At 35.1% G+C, this 20487-nt stretch overlaps 3 protein-coding genes across 3 annotated transcripts; 1 reads left to right on the forward strand and 2 right to left on the reverse strand.

The window, feature by feature from the left end:
- Positions 1–3113: 3113 nt before the first annotated feature.
- Positions 3114–3683, reverse strand: LOC110883234. Its single transcript, XM_022131043.1, has one exon. It carries the CDS (start codon positions 3681–3683, stop codon positions 3114–3116), a length of 570 nt encoding a protein of 189 aa, XP_021986735.1.
- Positions 3684–7073: 3390 nt separating this feature from the next.
- On the forward strand, positions 7074–7894 carry LOC110886442. Its single transcript, XM_022134233.2, has 3 exons — positions 7074–7299; positions 7404–7528; positions 7622–7894. Exons 1-3 carry the CDS (start codon positions 7138–7140, stop codon positions 7692–7694), a joined length of 360 nt encoding a protein of 119 aa, XP_021989925.1. The 5' UTR covers positions 7074–7137; the 3' UTR covers positions 7695–7894.
- Positions 7895–8716: 822 nt separating this feature from the next.
- Positions 8717–18776, reverse strand: LOC110886441 (1-phosphatidylinositol-3-phosphate 5-kinase FAB1B). The gene is made up of 13 exons (XM_022134232.2): positions 18519–18776; positions 18170–18225; positions 17352–18070; positions 16534–17268; positions 16306–16459; positions 15862–16206; positions 14674–15366; positions 13980–14311; positions 13002–13125; positions 12778–12924; positions 10814–12133; positions 10069–10335; positions 8717–9226 (listed from the first exon to the last, which is right to left on the reverse strand). The coding sequence occupies exons 3-13, from the start codon at positions 17936–17938 to the stop codon at positions 8894–8896; spliced, it is 5037 nt and encodes a 1678-aa protein (XP_021989924.1). The 5' UTR covers positions 17939–18070; positions 18170–18225; positions 18519–18776; the 3' UTR covers positions 8717–8893.
- Between the last annotated feature and the right edge of the window lie 1711 nt (positions 18777–20487).

The following is a 20487-nucleotide window of genomic DNA, read 5'->3' on the forward strand; positions in this document are numbered from 1 at the left end:
AACTCCTGAGTATTAAATAAAGAGTCTTGCAAGCCTTGAATACTTAAAGTCTGTTGAACAATATTTTCTTCTGTTTTAGATCCGCCTGTGGATCCACTTACAACCGTTGTGTAATATTTTATTATACTTTCAAGTCGGTTTGTATTATTATTTTAGACTTCCGTTGTGCATTAAACTGTGATTATTTGACTATGATGATATCAACTACGTCACGATACTCCCCACCGGGCCCACCGGTAATACGTGGAAATATCGGGGTGTGACATTTTTTTTGCACAAACGTAGATGAAAATATTATAAACACATCTGTAAAAAAAGTAAAAAAAAAAAAAATTGTCGAGTTGGTAGTTTTGACTGATGCAAGTTTTTATGCGCTGGTGTAATTTTTGTACGAAGAAAAATATTTTTTACGCCTCATGTAAATGTGTGTATGCGGCATTATTTATTTATTTATTTATTTATTGCTGAAACAAGTGATTTTTTATGATTTTTGAGAAAAAAATTTTTGAAAAAACCTTTTGGATGGCCTCTCACGGTTCTCATAACTTAAGATGGTTCTCATGACGATTAGATAATTAGAAGTAAATACAAAATTAATGAAAAACAACTAAAGGTGGTTCTCACGCTTCAGGTTCATTTTTTTTCAACCTGCCAAGTAAATTTGACACAATTAACACCCCTAGTTTGAACACCTGATGAAGCTCTAAAATTCAAGTAAGTTATAAAAAACTTTCAGCGGGGAAACGGAGAAACTGAATTTTTTTTCTAAAAGTAGTGTTATTGAATAAAGTATTTACCAAAATGGTATTTATTGAAAATTATTTATTAAATGGTGTTCTTTTAGTTAATTTTGTATTTACTTTTTATATATTAACAAAAAGAACGTTTTTTTTTTTAACCTTCTCCCCAACCTTTGATTGAAGCTGATTAATCGAACAAGTATTTCATAATATTAAAATTATCGATGGAAACGATCGACCCAGCCAATAAATTGAATAGAAAGACTGAGGATTTGAGAAGTTTTAATTTTCTTTTAATATGGAAAAAAGGATTTTAAAGTTTCATTGTTCAACTTTGTTTGTTATTTTATTAGTTTTAAGATAGAACAGAGAGGTCGTGAGATTTCAAAGTTGTAATGTTGACATTGTTTGTGATTTCATAATTTTCAATATGACATAGCAAAGATCGAACATTTCACAGTTTTAAAGTTTACTCTGTTTGTGACGTGAAAAGGGAAAAAGACTTTGGTTGAGGGTCGAATTTCTGATACGTTTTTCTTTAAGTTTGTATTTGATACTATCATCCGTGATGATTCTTTATTTAACATTTTTATTTTTGTTTGTATTTGATGTCAAGTTTGGTAGCTTGTCAAGTATTAATGTTTGATTAGCTTTTGTACGCTTCTTATTTTAGTGTTTAATTTTATCTGGGATGATTCTGATAGTTCGTATTCAAAATGGGTTGATTGAAAAAAAGATGAAAAAGATTACAATGAGTTGGTAAAAAATACGTATAATGGGTTGATAGACTAAAGAAGTAAAGTATAGAAATTGATTGAATAAAAACATAAAAAGGTGATACGTTTTTAACATCCACGTAGCTCATGTCTACATTCTCATGCAACCATGTTTCCATTTTGCACGTAGCATTAATGTTTACATCTTTATTGTTTCGTTTTTGCATAATTCTATAGTGAGTAGTTGTTACCATTGCATATTTAAGTTGATGTAATTTCATTTGAAGAGTTTTAAGCAGAAAATTGGAACAAATTATCTATCACATCTTATTTTTTGGGAGTATTTGCCTACTACAAAAGGTTAAATCTATCAGGAGATTGACCATCTCTCGAATCGGTCTCTATCAAAAGGTATAATAAAAGAATAAAAAAATACATATTAAATCAATCGGATAAGAAGAAACACAAAGGAATAAAAATACATATGAATTGATTAAATGAAATAAAAAAGAATATCTTGATTAGACAATTAGAAGTAAATACAAAATTAATGAAAAACACCATTTTGGTAAATAATTTCCATTTGGTAAATATTTTTTTCCATTAACATTAGTTTGGGAGAAGAAACTCGTTTTGTATTAAATGTGAGAAAATTGAACGCTTATGCTATCCTTAGATTGCGGTATTTTAGGTTAATGAGTTTAACACTCTTTGGTGATGTTAATCAATTAACATCTTTGCTATAGTGATGAGTAGCTAGTATCCCGTCATACAGTGGCGGATCTAGAAAATCCGCCAAGCCGTAACGTTTTATAAAAAAGTCGTAACGAAATCGTAAAAACGTCAAATTTTTCCAAAATTTACACTAATTTTACACTAACGCCGGAACGCTAAGCTGTAGCGGAGGTTGCCTCTTCTTATATGCTAGGTCCGCCCCTGCCGTCACATTACTTGGTTTATCGGACAATTGTTCTAGATTATGGCACGGTCCTTTAGATAACACCATAAATCTTATAAGTTTTCTTGTACGGACACGCTATCATCGCTGCAATGACACGGCACATCTAATGATTATTAGAAAATGCATTAGCTTTTAAATCCGTTAGTATGTTGTTGTCAATATGTTGAATAACATGAGTCCTTTTGTTAACTGAGTACACAAAACTTAACACAGGGTGATATAACACTACAAGGGTGATATAATAAAACAAAGAGTTAATTGCCAAAATCGTCCCTGAGGTTTGGGCACGTTTGCCATTTTCGTCCAAAATGAACTTTTCGTACCATTTTGCCCCTCACGTTTGTAACTTGTTTCCATTTTCATCCAAATGGCTAACCAAGTTACTTTATACCGTCTAATGAGGTATTTTTGAAATTTCTCAATTATAGGGTGGTAACTTGTAAATTATCTTCTAGATATTATATATCAGTCTTTTAAAACAATCCTTCTTCATAAAACCCATTACAGAGACATAAAAAACCCTAAATCTTCCCCATTTCTTCTTCATCTTGTTCTTCATGAATCAAGACATGGTTGTGCTCTAGGCGGGATCAACCCGTTAGCTATCAACTGAAGTTGCTTGCTTGCTGACCATGAGTTGGGTACACTCCACGAAAGAGACCTCGAGTGCCTTGCCTTTGTTGATTGTCTTTTCGTTTATTCGGGTACGGGGTACCTGAAAGGTCGGTTACCATACGCAAAAACACATGACGATTCTTTATTATCATCAAGCATTAGCATAGCTAAATCGGTCAAGCTTTTCTTCGCCCTCCTAAACTGCCCTTCACCGATTACATTTCTCGATTTTGAATCAAAATCAGTTTCAACAATCTCCAAATGCTTACACCAAGCTCGAATCTTTTCCACCCCATCACGAACAGCATTACAAATATCAAGCGCCTTAACAATCATATCAGAAAACGTCACAAACCTATCCAACGGCGGGTTCGAAAGATCTGCCCCATTTTCCAACATGACAACCTTAAAATCCTCTTGACACGCGATAAAAGCATCCAACAACTTAAAAACCCAATTCAGAGACAAAACTTCATCAGCAGACGAACCCGAAAGCGCACGAAACCGCCTGAAAACCTGGTGTTCAAACGACCCGAGTTCACAATGCATTTCTGAACTCGGATCAACATTAACATCCATTGAATGCACTTTATTAATGCTCCGATCATTCCCGATACTCATAACCGATCGTCGAAAACCCCCAAACGACATACCCGCTTTCCGATTTGATTATATGAAAACCCTAACTAACAAAATCCAACTCAAATCATCTCCAAATCAAACTCAAACAGAAATATATGAAACTGTAACCGATAAACCTGTAATTCAACTACTTAACAGTCAATTCAACTTAAAAATTGAACAAAATTACCAAAAAAAAAACCCTAAAATCGATCATAAGCTACAAAATTTGCAGCACATAATACAAGATCAAAATTAAGTGCATTAAAACAAGAAGTAAACAGATTAAAGTGAAATTGAAGAGAAAAAGGTCCCTAATTTGGAAGATGCAGTTTCCAATTGAAGAAAAATGGAAAGGGGGAAGATTTAGGGTTTTTTATGTCCCGTAAATGGGTTTTATGAAGAAGGATTGTTCTAAAAGACTAATGTATAATATCTAGAAGATAATTTACAAGTTACTCCCTTATAATTGAGAAATTTCAAAAATACTCCATCAGACGGTATAAAGTAATTTGGTTAGCCATTTGGATGAAAATGGCAACAAGTTACAAACGTGAGGGGCAAAATGGTACAAAAAGTTCATTTTGGACGAAAATGGCAAACGTGCCCAAACCTCAGGGACGATTTTGGCAATTAACTCTAAAACAAAAAGACAAAAAGGTTATAAATGGTATTATAGGTAATATGTCCGATTATGTGCAGAATGATAAAGATAGGTAATATTGTTTTTATTGGTTTGAGAAAAGTGCCCGGATAATCTTTGTGATTTGCTCCATTTTTATCTATAGTCCCTTACATTTTTTAAGTTACAACTATAGTCCTTAAGTTTTGCAAATTCATTCTCGGATAGTCCCTAGTGTGGATGAGGGTTAATTTTCTCAGTTAAGTGGGTGTGAAATGACAAAAATGCTCTTTCTATTAAAAACCCTAAAAATCCATCTTTTCTCTCTTGTTCACTATACCCACCATCAACTACAACCACCACCCTCCATCGTACATCCACCATTCTCCATCTCCGCCATTAACACCACTCCACCCCTTCAACCACCGTCTCCACCATTAACACCATCCACCAACCACCATTTTCAACCCCACCCCAAAATCGATCTACCAAATCATAATCGAAAAAGATAAAATGAAGATAAACCACCGTTACACACACTGCAGTCCATTCTCTCTCTCTCTCTCTCTAGGACGGGATTTGGTTGTGGTGGTTTCTTAGCTTAGAAAGCAGTGAAACACTCCTGTAAAACACCATCGTTGAGGATCAAACCTCGTTGCATCATTTGCAAACATAATTTCGTCAAGTAGGAGCAATATAAAGATCTAACAATTCAAATCATACAAAATCAAATCGATTTTCATGGCGTTGGTCTAACAATTCACCGAAAAAAGAGCCAAAAGAGTGGAGACAGATTGAAAGCATACCTATTTTGAAAGATCAAAGAGGTGGAAGCTGCGAAATTACGCTATAAAATGACAGAAGTGGAGGGAATATTTTAGGAGAAATTTGGGGAAGTAGGTTTGGATTTGGGGGTGGGGGTGGTGGTGGTGTTATGGTGGTGTTGAGGTGTGAAGGTATGCAGACAAGGAGATAGAGAGAGATGAGGGAAAGGGCATTTTAGTCATTTCACACCCACTTAACTGGACAAACTAACCTTCATCCACGCTAGTGACTATCTGCGAACGAATTTGTAAAACTTGGAGACTATAGCTGTAATTTTAAAAATGACTACATGTGAAATCTGGGTAAACCATAATAAGTATCCGGGCACTTTTTTCTATACGTTTTAATTTATTCTATTAATTAATAATGGTAACAGTCTTGATTTGTGAGACTGAGTTTAATTGATTAAAAAAAGACAAGTAGATGCTATTAAAAGAGAATTAATTTAGAGCCACTCGATAGAACATTAGAACTTATGACAAACAAATCAAGGTTATTATTAAAAGTAAAATGTCCAATCAACAGTATGAAGATAAGCCACCCATACCCCACCTAATATTCCTAATATATCACTAATAATGTTTCATACCCAATAATTCGAAAACCTACTTTAACATAGTATAATGTATTTTATACCATAAAAATCATAATCTGATCGTTTTTAATATCTACACGCTGTCCAATAAGCTTCAATAAGTGTCTGGTGCCCGTAGTCACATTAACCCTTAAACGCTCTATGGGAGTCGAACAAGATCGCTAAAGGTGGGTTCGTGAAGACCTTAACAAAGGTTGAGGTACAAAGAGGTGAGTGGACTTACACCAATCATCAGTTTTCTTTCTTTTTTTTTTCTTTTATTTAATTATTAGTTAAACCATAAAGAGTTTGTTAGTCTCACTACTTACGTGGTAGCACGTACTGATTTAACTATCACATGCTAGTTAAACAACAAACCACTGGTCTAAGGTACTGGTTTTAGAGTGCCACATGGCGCTATCCAAATCAATTTGTCATTTTTCTTTCTTGTCCTACTCACAATCCTCTAAACTAACTCTTTCTCCTTCTTCACTCACATAATTCGTTTTCTGGTTATTCTTCACCAAATTTAAAACACTTTCTTCTCTCCTGCATACAAGCGTTGCCTATATGAACGTATCTCCTTCAGGAGAACAAAAAATACTTAAAAATGGAAAGTAGCAGCAAAAATCATGAAAAAAGTTATCTCCTGCAAAGGCCAAACCGCTTTGGATGATTCGGTTGAAAATACTCAAAAAACGTATCTCCTGCAAAGACCAACCTGCCTTGGATGGTTCGGTTGAAAATACTCTCATAAAAGAATGTAGTTACTGGTTCAGTCAAAAAATCCCGTTAAAACGACCCGAAACCTGTTGTAAAGAAAAAAAAAAAAAACCTATATCAAACTATACTCTCTTCACCAAGTTCATGTACGCCCCGCTTGCGGTATGCGCATATAATGTATATATGTGTGGGCGCTCGGGGGGGGGGGGGGGGGGGCAAAAGTGAAAGTGCATTAATTTTAACGTTATTTTACTAATTTCGTGGAAATAACGTTAAAAGATGGGATGGTTAATCATGTATCATGTGGTGGCGTTGATAGCCGAAAGACAAGGGGATACATGCACTAATCAGTAGTTGTCTCAATTGCTGAGTGTTATGTGCCTTATGTCCAAGGCTTGATGCAAAACTACTATCAAGCCGGGGGTCTCACTGGAAACAGTCTTTCTATTCCTACGGGGTAGAGGTAAGACTGTCTACATCTTATCCTTCTCGGACCTTACCTTAGCTTTGTTGTTGGTGGGATTAAGTAAAACTAAGTATTATTTTAAGTAAAATAATATGATGATGATGATGATGATGATGATGATGAAGTATAAGTAAAACTAAGATTAATATTATTTTAATAGTTAGAAACTTCTGTTTTTAATAGTTTACATAACACTATTTTCCTATGATATATAGCACAACACCAACACATACTCCTTTTGTCTCCTTAACACTCTCTTCCTTCCAACATCAAAATGTCTGCAAATATCACTTCATCATCATCCTTCTTCAGCCATCCGAACCATAATCCCATCAAGAAAACATCCAAACCAGTATTAATGCTTGCAAATAAAGACTCCCCAAACACATCTTCTTCATCTCTCATTCGGGTCGGATCATCCATCAAGATAAAAAAGGTATGCTTTCTTTTTCTTTTTATTTACTATTTTTACCCACTTCTTCTTTCATCTTTGATCTAACTTCATATAATACAAAAAAAAATTATATTTTTATTGAAAAGGTTTTTGAAGACAAATCTAGAGGCATAGTTTGTTATATGGATGATAATGGGGAGATAACATGTGAAGGATTTGATGAAGGGCCTCGCCTGCATCAAGGTTCTTCAAGATTTTCTTGTTATCCTAGGTAAATTGTCTTTAAAAATGTTTTATTTAATTATTTATTTATAAAAAAAAAGTGATTTTCATTAAATTTTGGTTGAATTCTTGAATTTTACAGAGGAAAACAAGATATTGTTGATCTTCTTGAAAGGAGTTTGCTTCAAGTTACTGATGGTGGTAAACTCAACTAACCATGGTTGACAATCTTCTAAGTTCTAACTCATGTATATGTAGAGATGGAGGGAGAATCCATCCTAGCCGTTGAATAATTGATCTGAGATGAACAGTCATGCTTGTAAATTGTTATGCAGAGACACCCAAAAGAATTTATATATGTATACTTGTGTGTGTGTGTATAATGAAATAAAATCTATTCTTGGGTTTATAAAAACTGGTTGGCATTGTGATTTGAAGAATGAAATAGTGTATTTGGATGCGTTAAGTTGCTCGTGAGGTACTTGTAATCAACTTGCTCACAGCTCGAATAAACTAGAAGTTTACCGATCTCAATCCTAAAATAGAATTCATTCAATAAAAGAGCTTACATTCAAATTCTATAAATTGAACTTGATTAGGATCCTATGCGGTTATAGTGATCCAAAATCAAATCTTGGTCAAAGGCTGATATTTGAGAGATAGGTTATCATGTCGGGATATTGGTAATTTTAATATCAAGCAGAATTTATATATACACATATATAAAATGTAAAACATATATAATATTAATAGTAATATCAATGGTCAAAAGTCAAAACTCAAAAGTGTCGATATTTGAAATATGATTTAATCGTAAGTCATGAAATCTTACTCGAATCCACATCAACCAAAGGCATCCAAAACAACAGTCAAACATCAATCAATATCGCCGATAATATCAAAACCGATATTTTGTATATGACCAATAACCTATATCCCACCGATATTAACTACATAGCTAAGATCACAAATACAAACAACCTAATTTGGTATGTAAATTCAATAGCATCTCATTTTTTACTTTATAATATGCCAAACCACACGACAACATAGCAATAACCCCACTATAGACTATAGAGCACTAAATGCACATTTAACGGCCCATGTATGGCACTTACATTTCTTTTCATTGGAGAACATAAGCAAAACAATGGCCTATAGGAATGCAGATAAAATAAAATATATAAAATAAATAACCATTAATAGGAATACTTCAAAGACCCCAAAATAAAAAAAAAAAAACAAAAAAAAAACTATATTTGCAGGTTGGTTAAATAATAAAACAATATAACACCCCAGAATTAACTCCAATGCTCAAAAATGAACCCTGAATTCAAAAAAGAAATAAATAGATTTACAATGGGGCAAAACGATACCGTTTTGAGAATATACAATGCAAAGCTAATTTTCGGAATCAATCAGCAGCTGCAGAAGTTCCAATTTGGCAATAATCTTCAGACAAATCAGTTTGGGACTTGCTACGTATAACTGTTGGCGGAGACCATTGATCAGGAACCATTAAAAAATAAGTTGTCATTGCTTTCCTGAATCTTTTCTTGTACTGTTTTGGTGAAATTACTGTTGGAGACGCGTTCTTCGGCCCACCTAAAATACCCGAAGCCTTCACCCATGTTTCAAGATGTTTGTCCCATGTATATTGTCTCATGAAGTCGATAATCCCAAGTACAAGTTCGTGTTTTTCTTCGTCTACCCCGACCAATAAGGAATAGTCCATTACATCAACCGACTGCAACCATAAATTCAACAACTTTGACATTATTTTCACCAATTCAAGAATTAACAAGTAATTACTTAAAAAAAAAAAATCAAAAGTACGTGCATTTTAGACACGTTTAGAGACTTTATTATACAAAAATAAGTTCGGTGACTTTTTGGTTTATTTTTTTTTAAGTCAAGGGACTTCGTGTCCGTTTGTTAAGGAAATATACGTGTTCACAAACTATTCATGAACACTTATCAAACGATATTTTCTGTTCGTGTTCATTCATTAAAGAAATGAACGTGTGCATGTTCGTGTTCGTTTGTTAATTTAGGTAACGAACGCAAACGAACATTTATTAACACAAACGGACACAAACTAATGTTTATGAACACAAATGAACACAAACTAATGTTCATGAACACAAATGATAACAAACGAACACAAACAAGCATTCATGAACAGAATATATAATACACCGATACTTATTACATATTTTATTTGTCGAAATTTTGAAGTATTTAAATAAAAATTAGAAATTAAAAACACTAATGAACTATCGAACACAAACGAACACGTTACCGAATGTTCACACACGACCTTTGTTCATGTTCGTTCATTTAACTAAACGAACGAAATTTCTTGTTTGTGTTCGTTCATTTATTAAATAAACGAACACAAACAAACTTCCCGTCGAACGGTTCACGAACAGTTCACTGAACGTTCGGTTTGTTTGCAGCCCTAACTTTGATATACAAAAATTAACAATTTTCGTGAAATATTAGAAAGTACCCCATACGAATCACAGCAAACAGCTATAAACATTTATAAACAACCCAATTTTTTTGTTAAAAAAAAAGGAAACTTACAGCAAGAAAAGCAGTATCGTTCCAGACAGCTCGTTCCAACAATCTTTTGGCCTTATTACCAACAAAAATAGGAGAAGTTGGCATGGCTTCTATCAAATTTTGATCTAATAAAACCTTGTTGCTTCCAGTAGAATCAGAATTATATCGTGATCTTGATGATCCTTTAAGATCATAAAGTCGCGATAGATTCCTTCCATACAAAAGATTCTCCATAATCAACACATCCATTTTCGTTTCCTTCCCACCTTTCATATGCTTAATCACAACCTTCAAACCAAATAGGGAATTAGGGATATAAATTATAAATTAAAAAAGAGTAAAATGCCATATTTGTCCCTGGGGTTTGGCCAATTTGCCACTTTCATCCAGAAGATTTGAAATCTTGCAATTTTCATCCGGCTCATTAACTTCATCCATTTTTCTCCGTTAAGTAAGGGGTATCTCTGTCTTTTCTAACTTAAAGGGCCATTCGGTCTAACGGATTCAGTCAGGGGTATTTTAAATACTCGTCCATAAAGTGAAAAAGACTGAATTACCCTTTAAGTTAACAAAACAGACGAAAATACCCCTGACTTAACGGAGAAAATGGATGGTGTTCACGAGCCGGATGAAAATGGCAAGATTTTGTATCTTTTGGATCCAGATTCGGAAAAACAAACTTTTGGACGAAAGTTGCAAAAACTGGTCAAACCTCAGAGACGAAAATAGTATTTTACTCTAAAAAAATAATATAAAAACAAAATACCTGATAAATTCCCAAAATCTTTGCCAGACATGTAGGACTCCCGGTACCAATGGATTCAGATAAATACTTAAAGTAAGCCGGAGCAAATTTAATAAACGACTCGAGCTCAGTCTTTGTAACTTGTTTGATTATGAACCGATCATCTAACGTTTTCGCAAAGAAAACGTTACTTTTACCACCTTGGGCTCCCCATTTTTTGCAACGGCTAAGAGACCGTATATAATCCATTTCAGAAGGACAACATATCCTCCTTAACGCTTCAAATCTCTTCGCATAATACACAGTCACCGTGTACTTCATTTTACCCGAAGGACTATCATCCGTAAATTCAACTCGGGAATGCAACAATTTTGTTTGCGAGGAAGGATCCGACATCAAAGCGGTACGAGGTCCGCTCATTGATAAAATGCCATCATCCGCGAAACTTTTAAACGATTCAAGCGACATCCCATCAAAATTACTAGACTGTAACGTTGATGACTCACCCGCGTCAAACTCGGACACTTGCGAAATATAATCACGTGAAAGCAACGTGTAGGATATGATACTTGTGGGCTCGTCGTCATAAACGGGAATTACGGTGTCGTTGAGGCCGACAGCTAGAAGCAAGCGGGCCCCACCCTGGAGTTCTGATTCCCGAAAAGATGAGATGTAGACAGGGTTATAACCGTTGAGCGTGTCGAGTTTTTGAGCGGTCGTTGAAAAGTTTTTGTTCAAGGAGCGGTAAAAGTTTAAAAACGGTACACCTAACCAGCCGGTTGAATCTTCCATGGTTTCAGAGCCTTTGGTAGATAATACAGGAGATAAAGCCGATGATGTTTTGGATTCTTCGATACGGTCTCCTTTTTCCAGCTTATCTGGAACATTCAGATCTAAATCGGATAATCCAGAAGAATTCGGATGGTTACCGGTCCATGCAGCTTCTAGAGTGTCGGACAGACTCGTTAGAACTGGAAACTGCCCTTCGGATATGGCCCTACGGACCGATACATTCGATATTAATGGATCAGACCACTCGTGTGCTTCCACTGGACTTGAAACAACACTCGTTTCATTTTCACCAACGTCGGAGACTTTACATGAATCCGCAACAGATTTTGAGTCGGGGACCGTTTCATTCAGTTTATCACCGTGTTCTGATCCCGGATAATTCGGGTCGAGTTGTGGGTTATCGGTATCGACACTAGATGCATACACTAAACGATGGTCCCACATGTAAGATTGGAAAAGAAGCTGCCTACGTAAGCGATTGATCTCGAGGATATCAATCATCGGCTGCCCTTTTTTCACTTCTCGATTTAAAATCTTTTGCAATGACCCCTGCAATCATATCACAATTTTAAGAATTACAAGTAATGGAATATGATATTATTAATATAGCATTTAAGGGTAAGTAATGGAAAATGATATTATTAATATAGCATTTAAGGGTGACTTAGGAATAGATTGATCATACGGCCTCTCAACTTTGGTAATGACCTGTTTATGTACGTGGGTCAAATATAATACGTTTTTGTGCTTATTTATATGTACGTTTTTCAGTTAGTCTACGTTTTGACATAAATTTTGTTCGGAAACAAGTTGAGTCAAATATGATACGTTTTCACTAGGCAGTATAAATTCGAGTTACTTTACGTTTCGACGCCGCCGTAACGCGCGGTACCATTATTTAACTTCAAAAAACATTATTTTCTTACGTGCTTATTTTTATGTACGGTTCGGTATAAATCCAAGTTGGTTTATATTTCGACGTAAATTTTTCTCGGTAATGAGTCAGGTCATACAATACGTTTTCGTGATTATTTTAATGTGTGTTTCAATTGGTCTACGTTTTGACGTAAATTTTGTTTGAAACTAGTCATGTCAGATATTTGACAATATAATTAGAGTTACTTTAAGTTTCAACAGCGCCGTAACGCGCGGCGGGTCAAAATACTAGTTCTAAATAAAACAATGGGATTCACCTTAAACTCTGTTTTTTCATTCCGTAACACAGCTTCCAAATCTGCTATCTGTCGTCTCGATTGTGGCACTTTCACCTCTCGCTTTTCTGCCATCTGGCTTAAAGCTGTAAAAATTTCTGAAAATAATAGCTCTGAGCGGTGAACAACCTGTCAATAGCAGCATAACATTAGAATGATGTAATCAGTAATTTCACCAGCTAAAATGAATAACTTAATAACCGAACCTCATCTACTTCATGTTGAATCCACAGCTGATTCTCGTATTTGAAATCAAGTTTATGAGGTGGAAGGTAGACCGAATGGACATCAATAGATGCATAACGAAAGCAGGCTACCATTTTCCCAAAACTGCACACGTAATCATTACTTTTATAATAAAGAAAAAAACTGAAAAGAAAAAGATATTAAGAATTATTGTTGAAGTAAAATGCTATTTTCGTCCCTGAGGTCAGTGGCGGCTTTAATGGTGTGCAGGGAGGACCTCCGCACAAGGCCCGTGATTTTGAGGGGCAAGCGATTTAAAAAAAATCTAATATATATATGCTATTTTTTTTAAAAAATAGTAAACATATACCAATTCCAATATAGGCCCGTTTACAAATCATTTTTTATGATTTCGAATTTAGCCCACTTGGCGTTAGGTTTATTGAGCTCAATACTAGTTTGATTTTCATTTTTAAATAATAATAAAACATTACGAAAGGGCATATTTTTTTAAGCTCGAACAGGGCACGTGAATTCTCAGAGACGCCTCTGCCTGAGGTTTGGCCACTTTTGCGACTTTCATTCAAAAGTTTGTTTTTCCGCATCTGGATCCAAAGGATTTGAAATCTTGCCAATTTCATCCGACTCGTTAACTCCATCGATTTTTTAACGTTAAGTCATGGGTATTTTCGTCTTTTTAGACTTTTTTTGTGATGATTAAAGGGTTTGGGTGGAGAGAAAGTCAACAGAGATGGATCTTTATTTCTTATAATGTTTTTTATTTTTTTAAATGTCTAAAAAGACGGAAATGCCCCTCATTAAACGGAGAAAGTGGATGGAGTTAACGAGTCGGATGAAAATGCCAAGTTTTCAAACCTTTTGGACCCAGATGCGGAAAAAAAACCTTTGAACGAAAGTCGCAACTGTCGCCAAACCTCAGGAACGAAAATGACATTTTACTCTTATTCTTAAGTATAACTGTATAAGTAGTTAAGTACCCATAGAAGCGAAGACAGTCACGATGGAGAGAATGACCACAGCTTGCAACGCGGCTAGCGGCAGCATGGTTTGAGAAACTGAGTTCTAGAAACTTCCCGAACGATAAACCCCAAGCAGCATCTGACATCACTATTCTTCGAGTTGTCGGAGGGAAACCGCTAGTGCGTGGACATCTCAAACACCTGTGCCACATCCAAATCTTACCCTCTTTTTCTCCCGGTAAGAGAATTTCCGGTAGCTTCTTAACAGATATGGTTAGGGTTCCTTGTCTATGTGTGTAACACTGTACATGTGCCTCAGATGGCATCTCACATGATCTGCATCGGTAACCCTGTCCAACAAAAGTAACGTCAATCATCCAGAACATATATATACATAGAGGCCGGTTAACGTACAAGACCACCTTATCGTGCGATGTGTACGCGAGCATCTCAACCGCACATCTGATCTAATCTAGGCCTTCAATTGAACGTTGTGGCCCAATAGTAATTAACTTTGCATAATTACGCAGGTTATACTGCATAATTACCCACGTTATTTGCATAATTACGCATGGGTTGGGTTAAACCCTAATTACGCACGTTATATGGTGGTCGCGTACCGTCACACGTTAAGAGCCTTTTGTATTTAAACCTTCCACTATATATATACATATATAGTGTATGTGTATGGATAGTGTGTGTGTTGACATACTTGATCAAACAAATCATCACGGAGAAAGCGGCCGAGTGGTTTATCAAAGTTGCCATAATACTTTATACGAAACAGGTGGGACCGCTCGCAGACGGTTCCCTTCCACACGCAACGCGATGACAGTGACACCAAAATACTTTGGTTATCAGACGGTGAAGGCGGAAATTCCTCTTTGCCGTTTTTTCCATCCAACTGGAGAAACGCTCCGTCTGAAGTGGTACGGTCCACACTAGGCTCAAAACCGTTTGTAACTATGGTACCTAAGTCTCTCGGTGTCTTCACAGAATTCAGATCGCCACATGTACCTTCTGGAATGTTCAGTTTCAAAGAAGCTACAGAGTGCAAGTATGGACTAGCCTTTGGATCATTTGGGCCAATTGGGCCGATTTCGGGCTTGTTGCTGATGATGGAGAACATTTCTGACATGGAGACACTCTGTGTCTCGGTGGTCTGAGGTTTTTCATTCGTGGGGGTGGTAAAACCGGGAATCGTTGAAATTGACCGGTCAATGTTTGATGGTTTGTCAGGTAGTGCAACGGTTAGGGCAGCGTTTAAGGGCAGTTCGGGCAGTGAGGCGCCTTCGTCAGCAAGAAAAGAAGTTTCCAAAGCCAAATGATAAGCAGCAAAAACTCCATACTGAACAACATGTTTTACTTTCTTTAATTCGTCGCCGCTCGCACCCCTCAGTAATATCTGAAAACCCCAATATAAGTATATTTATAATCAAACTAATATTTTAAGAATAAAATGTCATTTTCGTCCCTGAGGTTTGGTAACTTTTGCGACTTTCATCCAAAGGTTTGTTTTTTTGCATCAGAATCCAAAAGGTTTGAAATCTTGCCATCTTCATCCGGCTCGTTAACTCCATCCATTTTTCTCCGTAGAGTCAGGGGTATTTCGTCTTTTTTTGTTTGGTCTTTTTCAGGGGTATTCGGTCTTTTTACATAAAATGAAAAAGACCGAATTGCCCTTTAAGTTAACAAAAAAGACGAAAACACCCCTGACTTAATGGAGACAGATGGATGAGTTAACGAGCCGGATGAAAACGGCAAGATTTCAAACCTTTTGGATCCAGATGCAAAAAAACAAACCTTTGGATGAAAGTCGCAAAATTGGCCAATCTTCAAGGACGACATGGCATTTTACTCAATATATAAAATTAAAAAATACTAAATGGGAATCACTCACAGTGCAACCGAATGGTTTTGGACAGCCTTCAAAGTACATGAGTGTCTTGACCAGCTTCTTGCCACCCTGTCCGGCAGTTCCGTGTTCTTCTTGGAACCGTTGAACATGAAACATGTCACAACATCCCAATTTCTGAGAAGAAAGATGATCGATTGACGGAACTATCTGGGCGCCGGTGCACCGAGCTATACGTTCCAAAAGTGGCCTTTTGATGTTCAGAACAAGAGATATGTCCTTTGCAAGAAGATATTCTTGTGCATATCTCGAAACTGATTTCTCCACTAAAAGAACATCAGGCTGGTGCGCATCTATCTTTGCTACAGCCATCTTTAAATGATCCATTTCCTTATAAAAAAAATTACGATATATGTAAATGTAAAGGTAAATTCAATGTTTCATAATGTAAAACGTCTGTTTAGATTGTTTTTAAAATTTAAATCTAACCTGTTGCAACAAAGTATCGAAACTTGACAGGTGGTTAGAAACACGTTGATACTCGAGAGCCCCTCCGAGGATTAAGAAACGAGGCTTCTCTATTTTCGATGTCATCCGTCTATGAGCTACGTTTTTCTTACAGACAACTCCTTTCACCACAATACTTGAAAAAAGAAACAATAATTTAATATCGAAAAAAACAGAAAAATGGAATTATAGACGACGGAAATTCCTGACCTGTCGGAACGACTCCCAGAAGCTAAACATTTTATCTTAACGTACCCACCCGGGTCCATCCCGCCACCTTTGCTTGTGTCAGGTTTTAGCAAAGACGCAGCCTCCCACGACAAAGATGTTATTATCTCTAACCAACTATCTTTATCATATTCTTCCTCATTGTCAACAAGATTGTCAACCTGCAACAGTTGAGATACTAAAGCCCTAAAATGTCCATCAACAACAGTCTTCATGGCCTTTTTATGCTCTTCGTTTGATCTATCCCTGTGTCTACACTCCCCGCTTCCGAAATTGCTTGAAGACCGCAAGTATCCCCATTCTCCAGCAGCATCGTCACCATCATCACCGTCATCGTCGTCGTCAAATAACAGAGCTTCTCGTTCATCTTCTTCGTCTTCGGGCTCAGGTGGCAACCATAGGACCCCGTTGTTCTCGAAATCCACAGGTTCAGGTACGTCTTGTACGACATCATTTGCATACATAGCTGATGACCCTTCACATTCATCACTAACATCATTCGCATCCTCTTTTTTCTCAAGCTGTTGCGATGCGTCAAAACTAGCTTGTAACGAACAGCTGCTCGCACTTTTTGTATCGACAGCTTTACAAGATTCGTAATCGTTATCTGTATCGTCCATTTGTAATTCATCATAATATCCGTCATCCATCGGCAACATATGTCTTCCACCAGAAGCTAACCGATAAGCAAATTCTTCATCAAATTCATCATCACCCCTGGTATCAATCGACCACATTATAAATTAACTAACTATAAATTTATAATACAAAGTAATTAGGTGATAACTGATAACAAGAACCTGTTCACGTATCCATAGTGGGTTGGAGATTGAGCGGCTACATCGAACAATAACTCATTGCTCCTCGATGCAAGTTCGTTCTGTTCATCCATATTCGCTTCCATTACCGCAGACTGATTATACGAACAGATCGATTGCGGGACAGAAGCAAAAGTAATGCTGCTACTGTCAGCAGTACAGCTGGATTTAGTGCTGACGAGACTAGCGGCTGACGGTGACGTACTAAGATACTGATTCGGATCCTGAACTCCATGATCCGCAACCGCAGAGGCAACTAATCTGCCTTGCTGCCATTGCTTAAAGCAGTAATTACAAGCCCTAATCTTTTCCGTTTCCTCATTGATAATAATATGATTACTAGGCCTAGCAGGAATCCAGTTATGCGTACACTTGGCGCAGAAAACTCGACCGCAAAGTCGGCAATGGTGTCTTCGGTTAAACAAAGTGAACTGCGAATCACACTCGTAGCATACCCTGCAGCTCTGATCGGGCATCCAAAAGTCCCTCGACACATTAGCCTCAGACCGTCGAGGGATCCAATTCTTCAAATTACCAATCAGATTACTTAACTTATCCGGCGAATCCATGACCAAACAAATTCCTTATCAGTTATCACACTCATCATGACAATGATATTCTCATTTGCTCAATGAGGCCACCACTTACATAAAACTCAATCAATCAATTCAACTTGTGCATATGAAACCCTAACCCTAACCCTAAACCAATAATATCCACAAATTAAACACTTAGAGAACAACCTAACCTTAATTATACAAATTATACTCGAAATCACCAACCGGAATCCGAAAATTTACCGCGTAATCGATTAATTCCACTCCGAAAAACCTCAGCGGCTGAATCAAATTGAATTCTACAAAATAATTAAGCAAATAGATTAAGAATTGTACAAAATTATTAAACAAACATATAGAATAATAGTAAATTAATAAATATATAAAGAAAAGAAGAAAGCACATGCATCGACAAAGGACCAACGGTGAATCAGCAAATTGAATTATAATAAATGCATAAAATGATGATGACAGAGAAAGCGTGATGCAGGTGTGTTGTATATCATGAGTAACAATCAATAAATCCGACGAGATTTATTAATTAAAAAAAAAAAACAAAGAAAGAAAGAAAAGGAAAGAATAAAAGATGTACCGTTAGGTTTTTGGGGAAGAAGGAGCATGAGAATGAAGGGGATTTGAATAATAATGATATTGTTGATATTGTTGTTATCCTCCGGCAATCTCTCACCGTAAACGATCTGTGAGGGGGATTGATGTTGATGTGGAGATTATTCGTGATTTAGTGATTATGATGATTATGGTGTTGGTAACCGTATTGTGAAGGTGAATATCAGGTTCCATTGGCGTTTCCGGCAACGATGGATAATCTCATTTACGTCTCTTCGTTTTCATGTGATAATAATAATGATGATAAACATGATCCCTTGGTTCACTGTAAAGTTTAAGTATAATAATTTATGATAATATGTTATTAAATTCTGGTTATAGGAAATATATATTTTTAACAGCAATTTTTTTTAATTTATGTCGTATGTCGGACTTGAACTTGAACCCAAAACATTTGTCTCCTAAACTCAGGATGTTTAAAGATTTTGCTTTTGTTAATGGACCATCATCCTGTTGGTGGTTAGAGAAAATATATAATGGTCAGTGATAAATATTTAGGAAGTATGAAAAGATATTATTATATTATTATTAAAATTAATTTGAAGTTTTTGTTATATTTTTTGAGTGGATTTCATACTTAACAATAATTTAATAAATAGAATACATGCAAATCGTCAATGACATTCAGCTCAGGTGGTACGAGCATTTGGGTTGAAAACTTATTTTTTAAGTAAAGTTACCTGAAATAGAAGTTGACTACATTCATTTTTTATAATTACTAATTATCCTAATTTTTAATATCATCTAATCAACAATTATTGGTTTATTATATAACTAATTAGATTCAAATTATTCAACAATCATATTAAAATATTTACTGGTTGTTACCATATAGGCTTTAAATCATTAAAATAATAGATACGGAATTGATTTTTGAACTTTCAGTGTATTTTAGATGATTATGTCCCTCAAGGAAACGATTCAGTGTACTTTCAGTGTATTTTGGAAGGAAACGATTTGGAGTTAATAACATTAATTGGATTTTCTTTTTTAGGTGGGTTCAATTAACCTAGACATGTTAGTGGTTTAAAATTTAAAATTTTATATATAATTTTGATTAAATTCTTCCAACATATTATAGTAATTTTAATTTTAAATTTAAATTATATTTGAATTATTTTTAAATAAAGTTACCTAAAATAGAAGTTGACTACATTCATTTTTTTATAATTGTTAACTATTCTAATTTTTAATAATCTCTAATCAACAATTATTGGTTTCTATATAACTAATTAGATTCAAAGCTTCAACAATCATGTTAAAAACATTTATTGGTTGTTACCATATATGCTTTAAATCATTAAAATAATAGATACAGAATTGACTTTTGAACTTTCAGTGTATTTTAGATGATTATGTCCCTCAAGATGCTAGCATTGGTATGTTTTCTAATATCATTTTAATTATTAGAAGTCTATTTTAACAATATATTAATATTATTAAAAAACGAAAAAAAAGTGTTTTTAGTATTTTTGGTTGATAATTTCCTTATTTAGAGGATAAATAATAACTTGATTTTAAATTCAAAAATTTGATTTGGAGAATAATATGAAAGTAAACGATTTGGAGTTAATAACATTTATTGGATTTCTTTTTCAGTTTGGTTCAATGTACCTAGACATGTTATTGGTTTATAATTTAAAATTTTATATATAATTTTGATTAAATTCTTCCAACATATTATAGTAATTTTAAACTTGAATTATATTTGACTTATTTTTAAATAAAGTTACCTGAAATAGAAGTTGACTACATTCATTTTTTATAATTGCTAATTATCCTAATTTTTAATAACCTCTAATCAACAATTATTGGTTTTTATATTTTAATAACCTCTAATCAACAATTATTGGTTTCTATATAACTAAATAGATTCAAGTTATTCAACAATAATATTTAAAACATTTATTGGTTGTGACCATATATGCTTTAAA

This window comes from Helianthus annuus, chromosome 10, assembly GCF_002127325.2.
Source record: "Helianthus annuus cultivar XRQ/B chromosome 10, HanXRQr2.0-SUNRISE, whole genome shotgun sequence".
NCBI classification, from domain to species: domain Eukaryota; kingdom Viridiplantae; phylum Streptophyta; class Magnoliopsida; order Asterales; family Asteraceae; genus Helianthus; species Helianthus annuus.

What these genes read in the sequence shown, in the direction of transcription:
- LOC110886441 (XM_022134232.2), bottom strand. Translation starts at nt 17,938, where the DNA reads ATGGATTCGCCGGATAAGTTAAGTAATCTGATTGGTAATTTGAAGAAT. An exon ending in TCGATACTTTGTTGCAACAG is followed by an intron (nt 16,207 to 16,305) that starts GTTAGATTTAAA and finishes TTTTTTTATAAG; the next exon opens with GAAATGGATCATTTAAAGAT. An exon ending in CAAAACCATTCGGTTGCACT is followed by an intron (nt 15,367 to 15,861) that starts GTGAGTGATTCC and finishes TGGGGTTTTCAG; the next exon opens with ATATTACTGAGGGGTGCGAG.
- LOC110886442 (XM_022134233.2), top strand. Translation starts at nt 7,138, where the DNA reads ATGTCTGCAAATATCACTTCATCATCATCCTTCTTCAGCCATCCGAAC. An exon ending in CATCCATCAAGATAAAAAAG is followed by an intron (nt 7,300 to 7,403) that starts GTATGCTTTCTT and finishes TTTATTGAAAAG; the next exon opens with GTTTTTGAAGACAAATCTAG. An exon ending in AGATTTTCTTGTTATCCTAG is followed by an intron (nt 7,529 to 7,621) that starts GTAAATTGTCTT and finishes TGAATTTTACAG; the next exon opens with AGGAAAACAAGATATTGTTG.
- LOC110883234 (XM_022131043.1), bottom strand. Translation starts at nt 3,683, where the DNA reads ATGTCGTTTGGGGGTTTTCGACGATCGGTTATGAGTATCGGGAATGAT.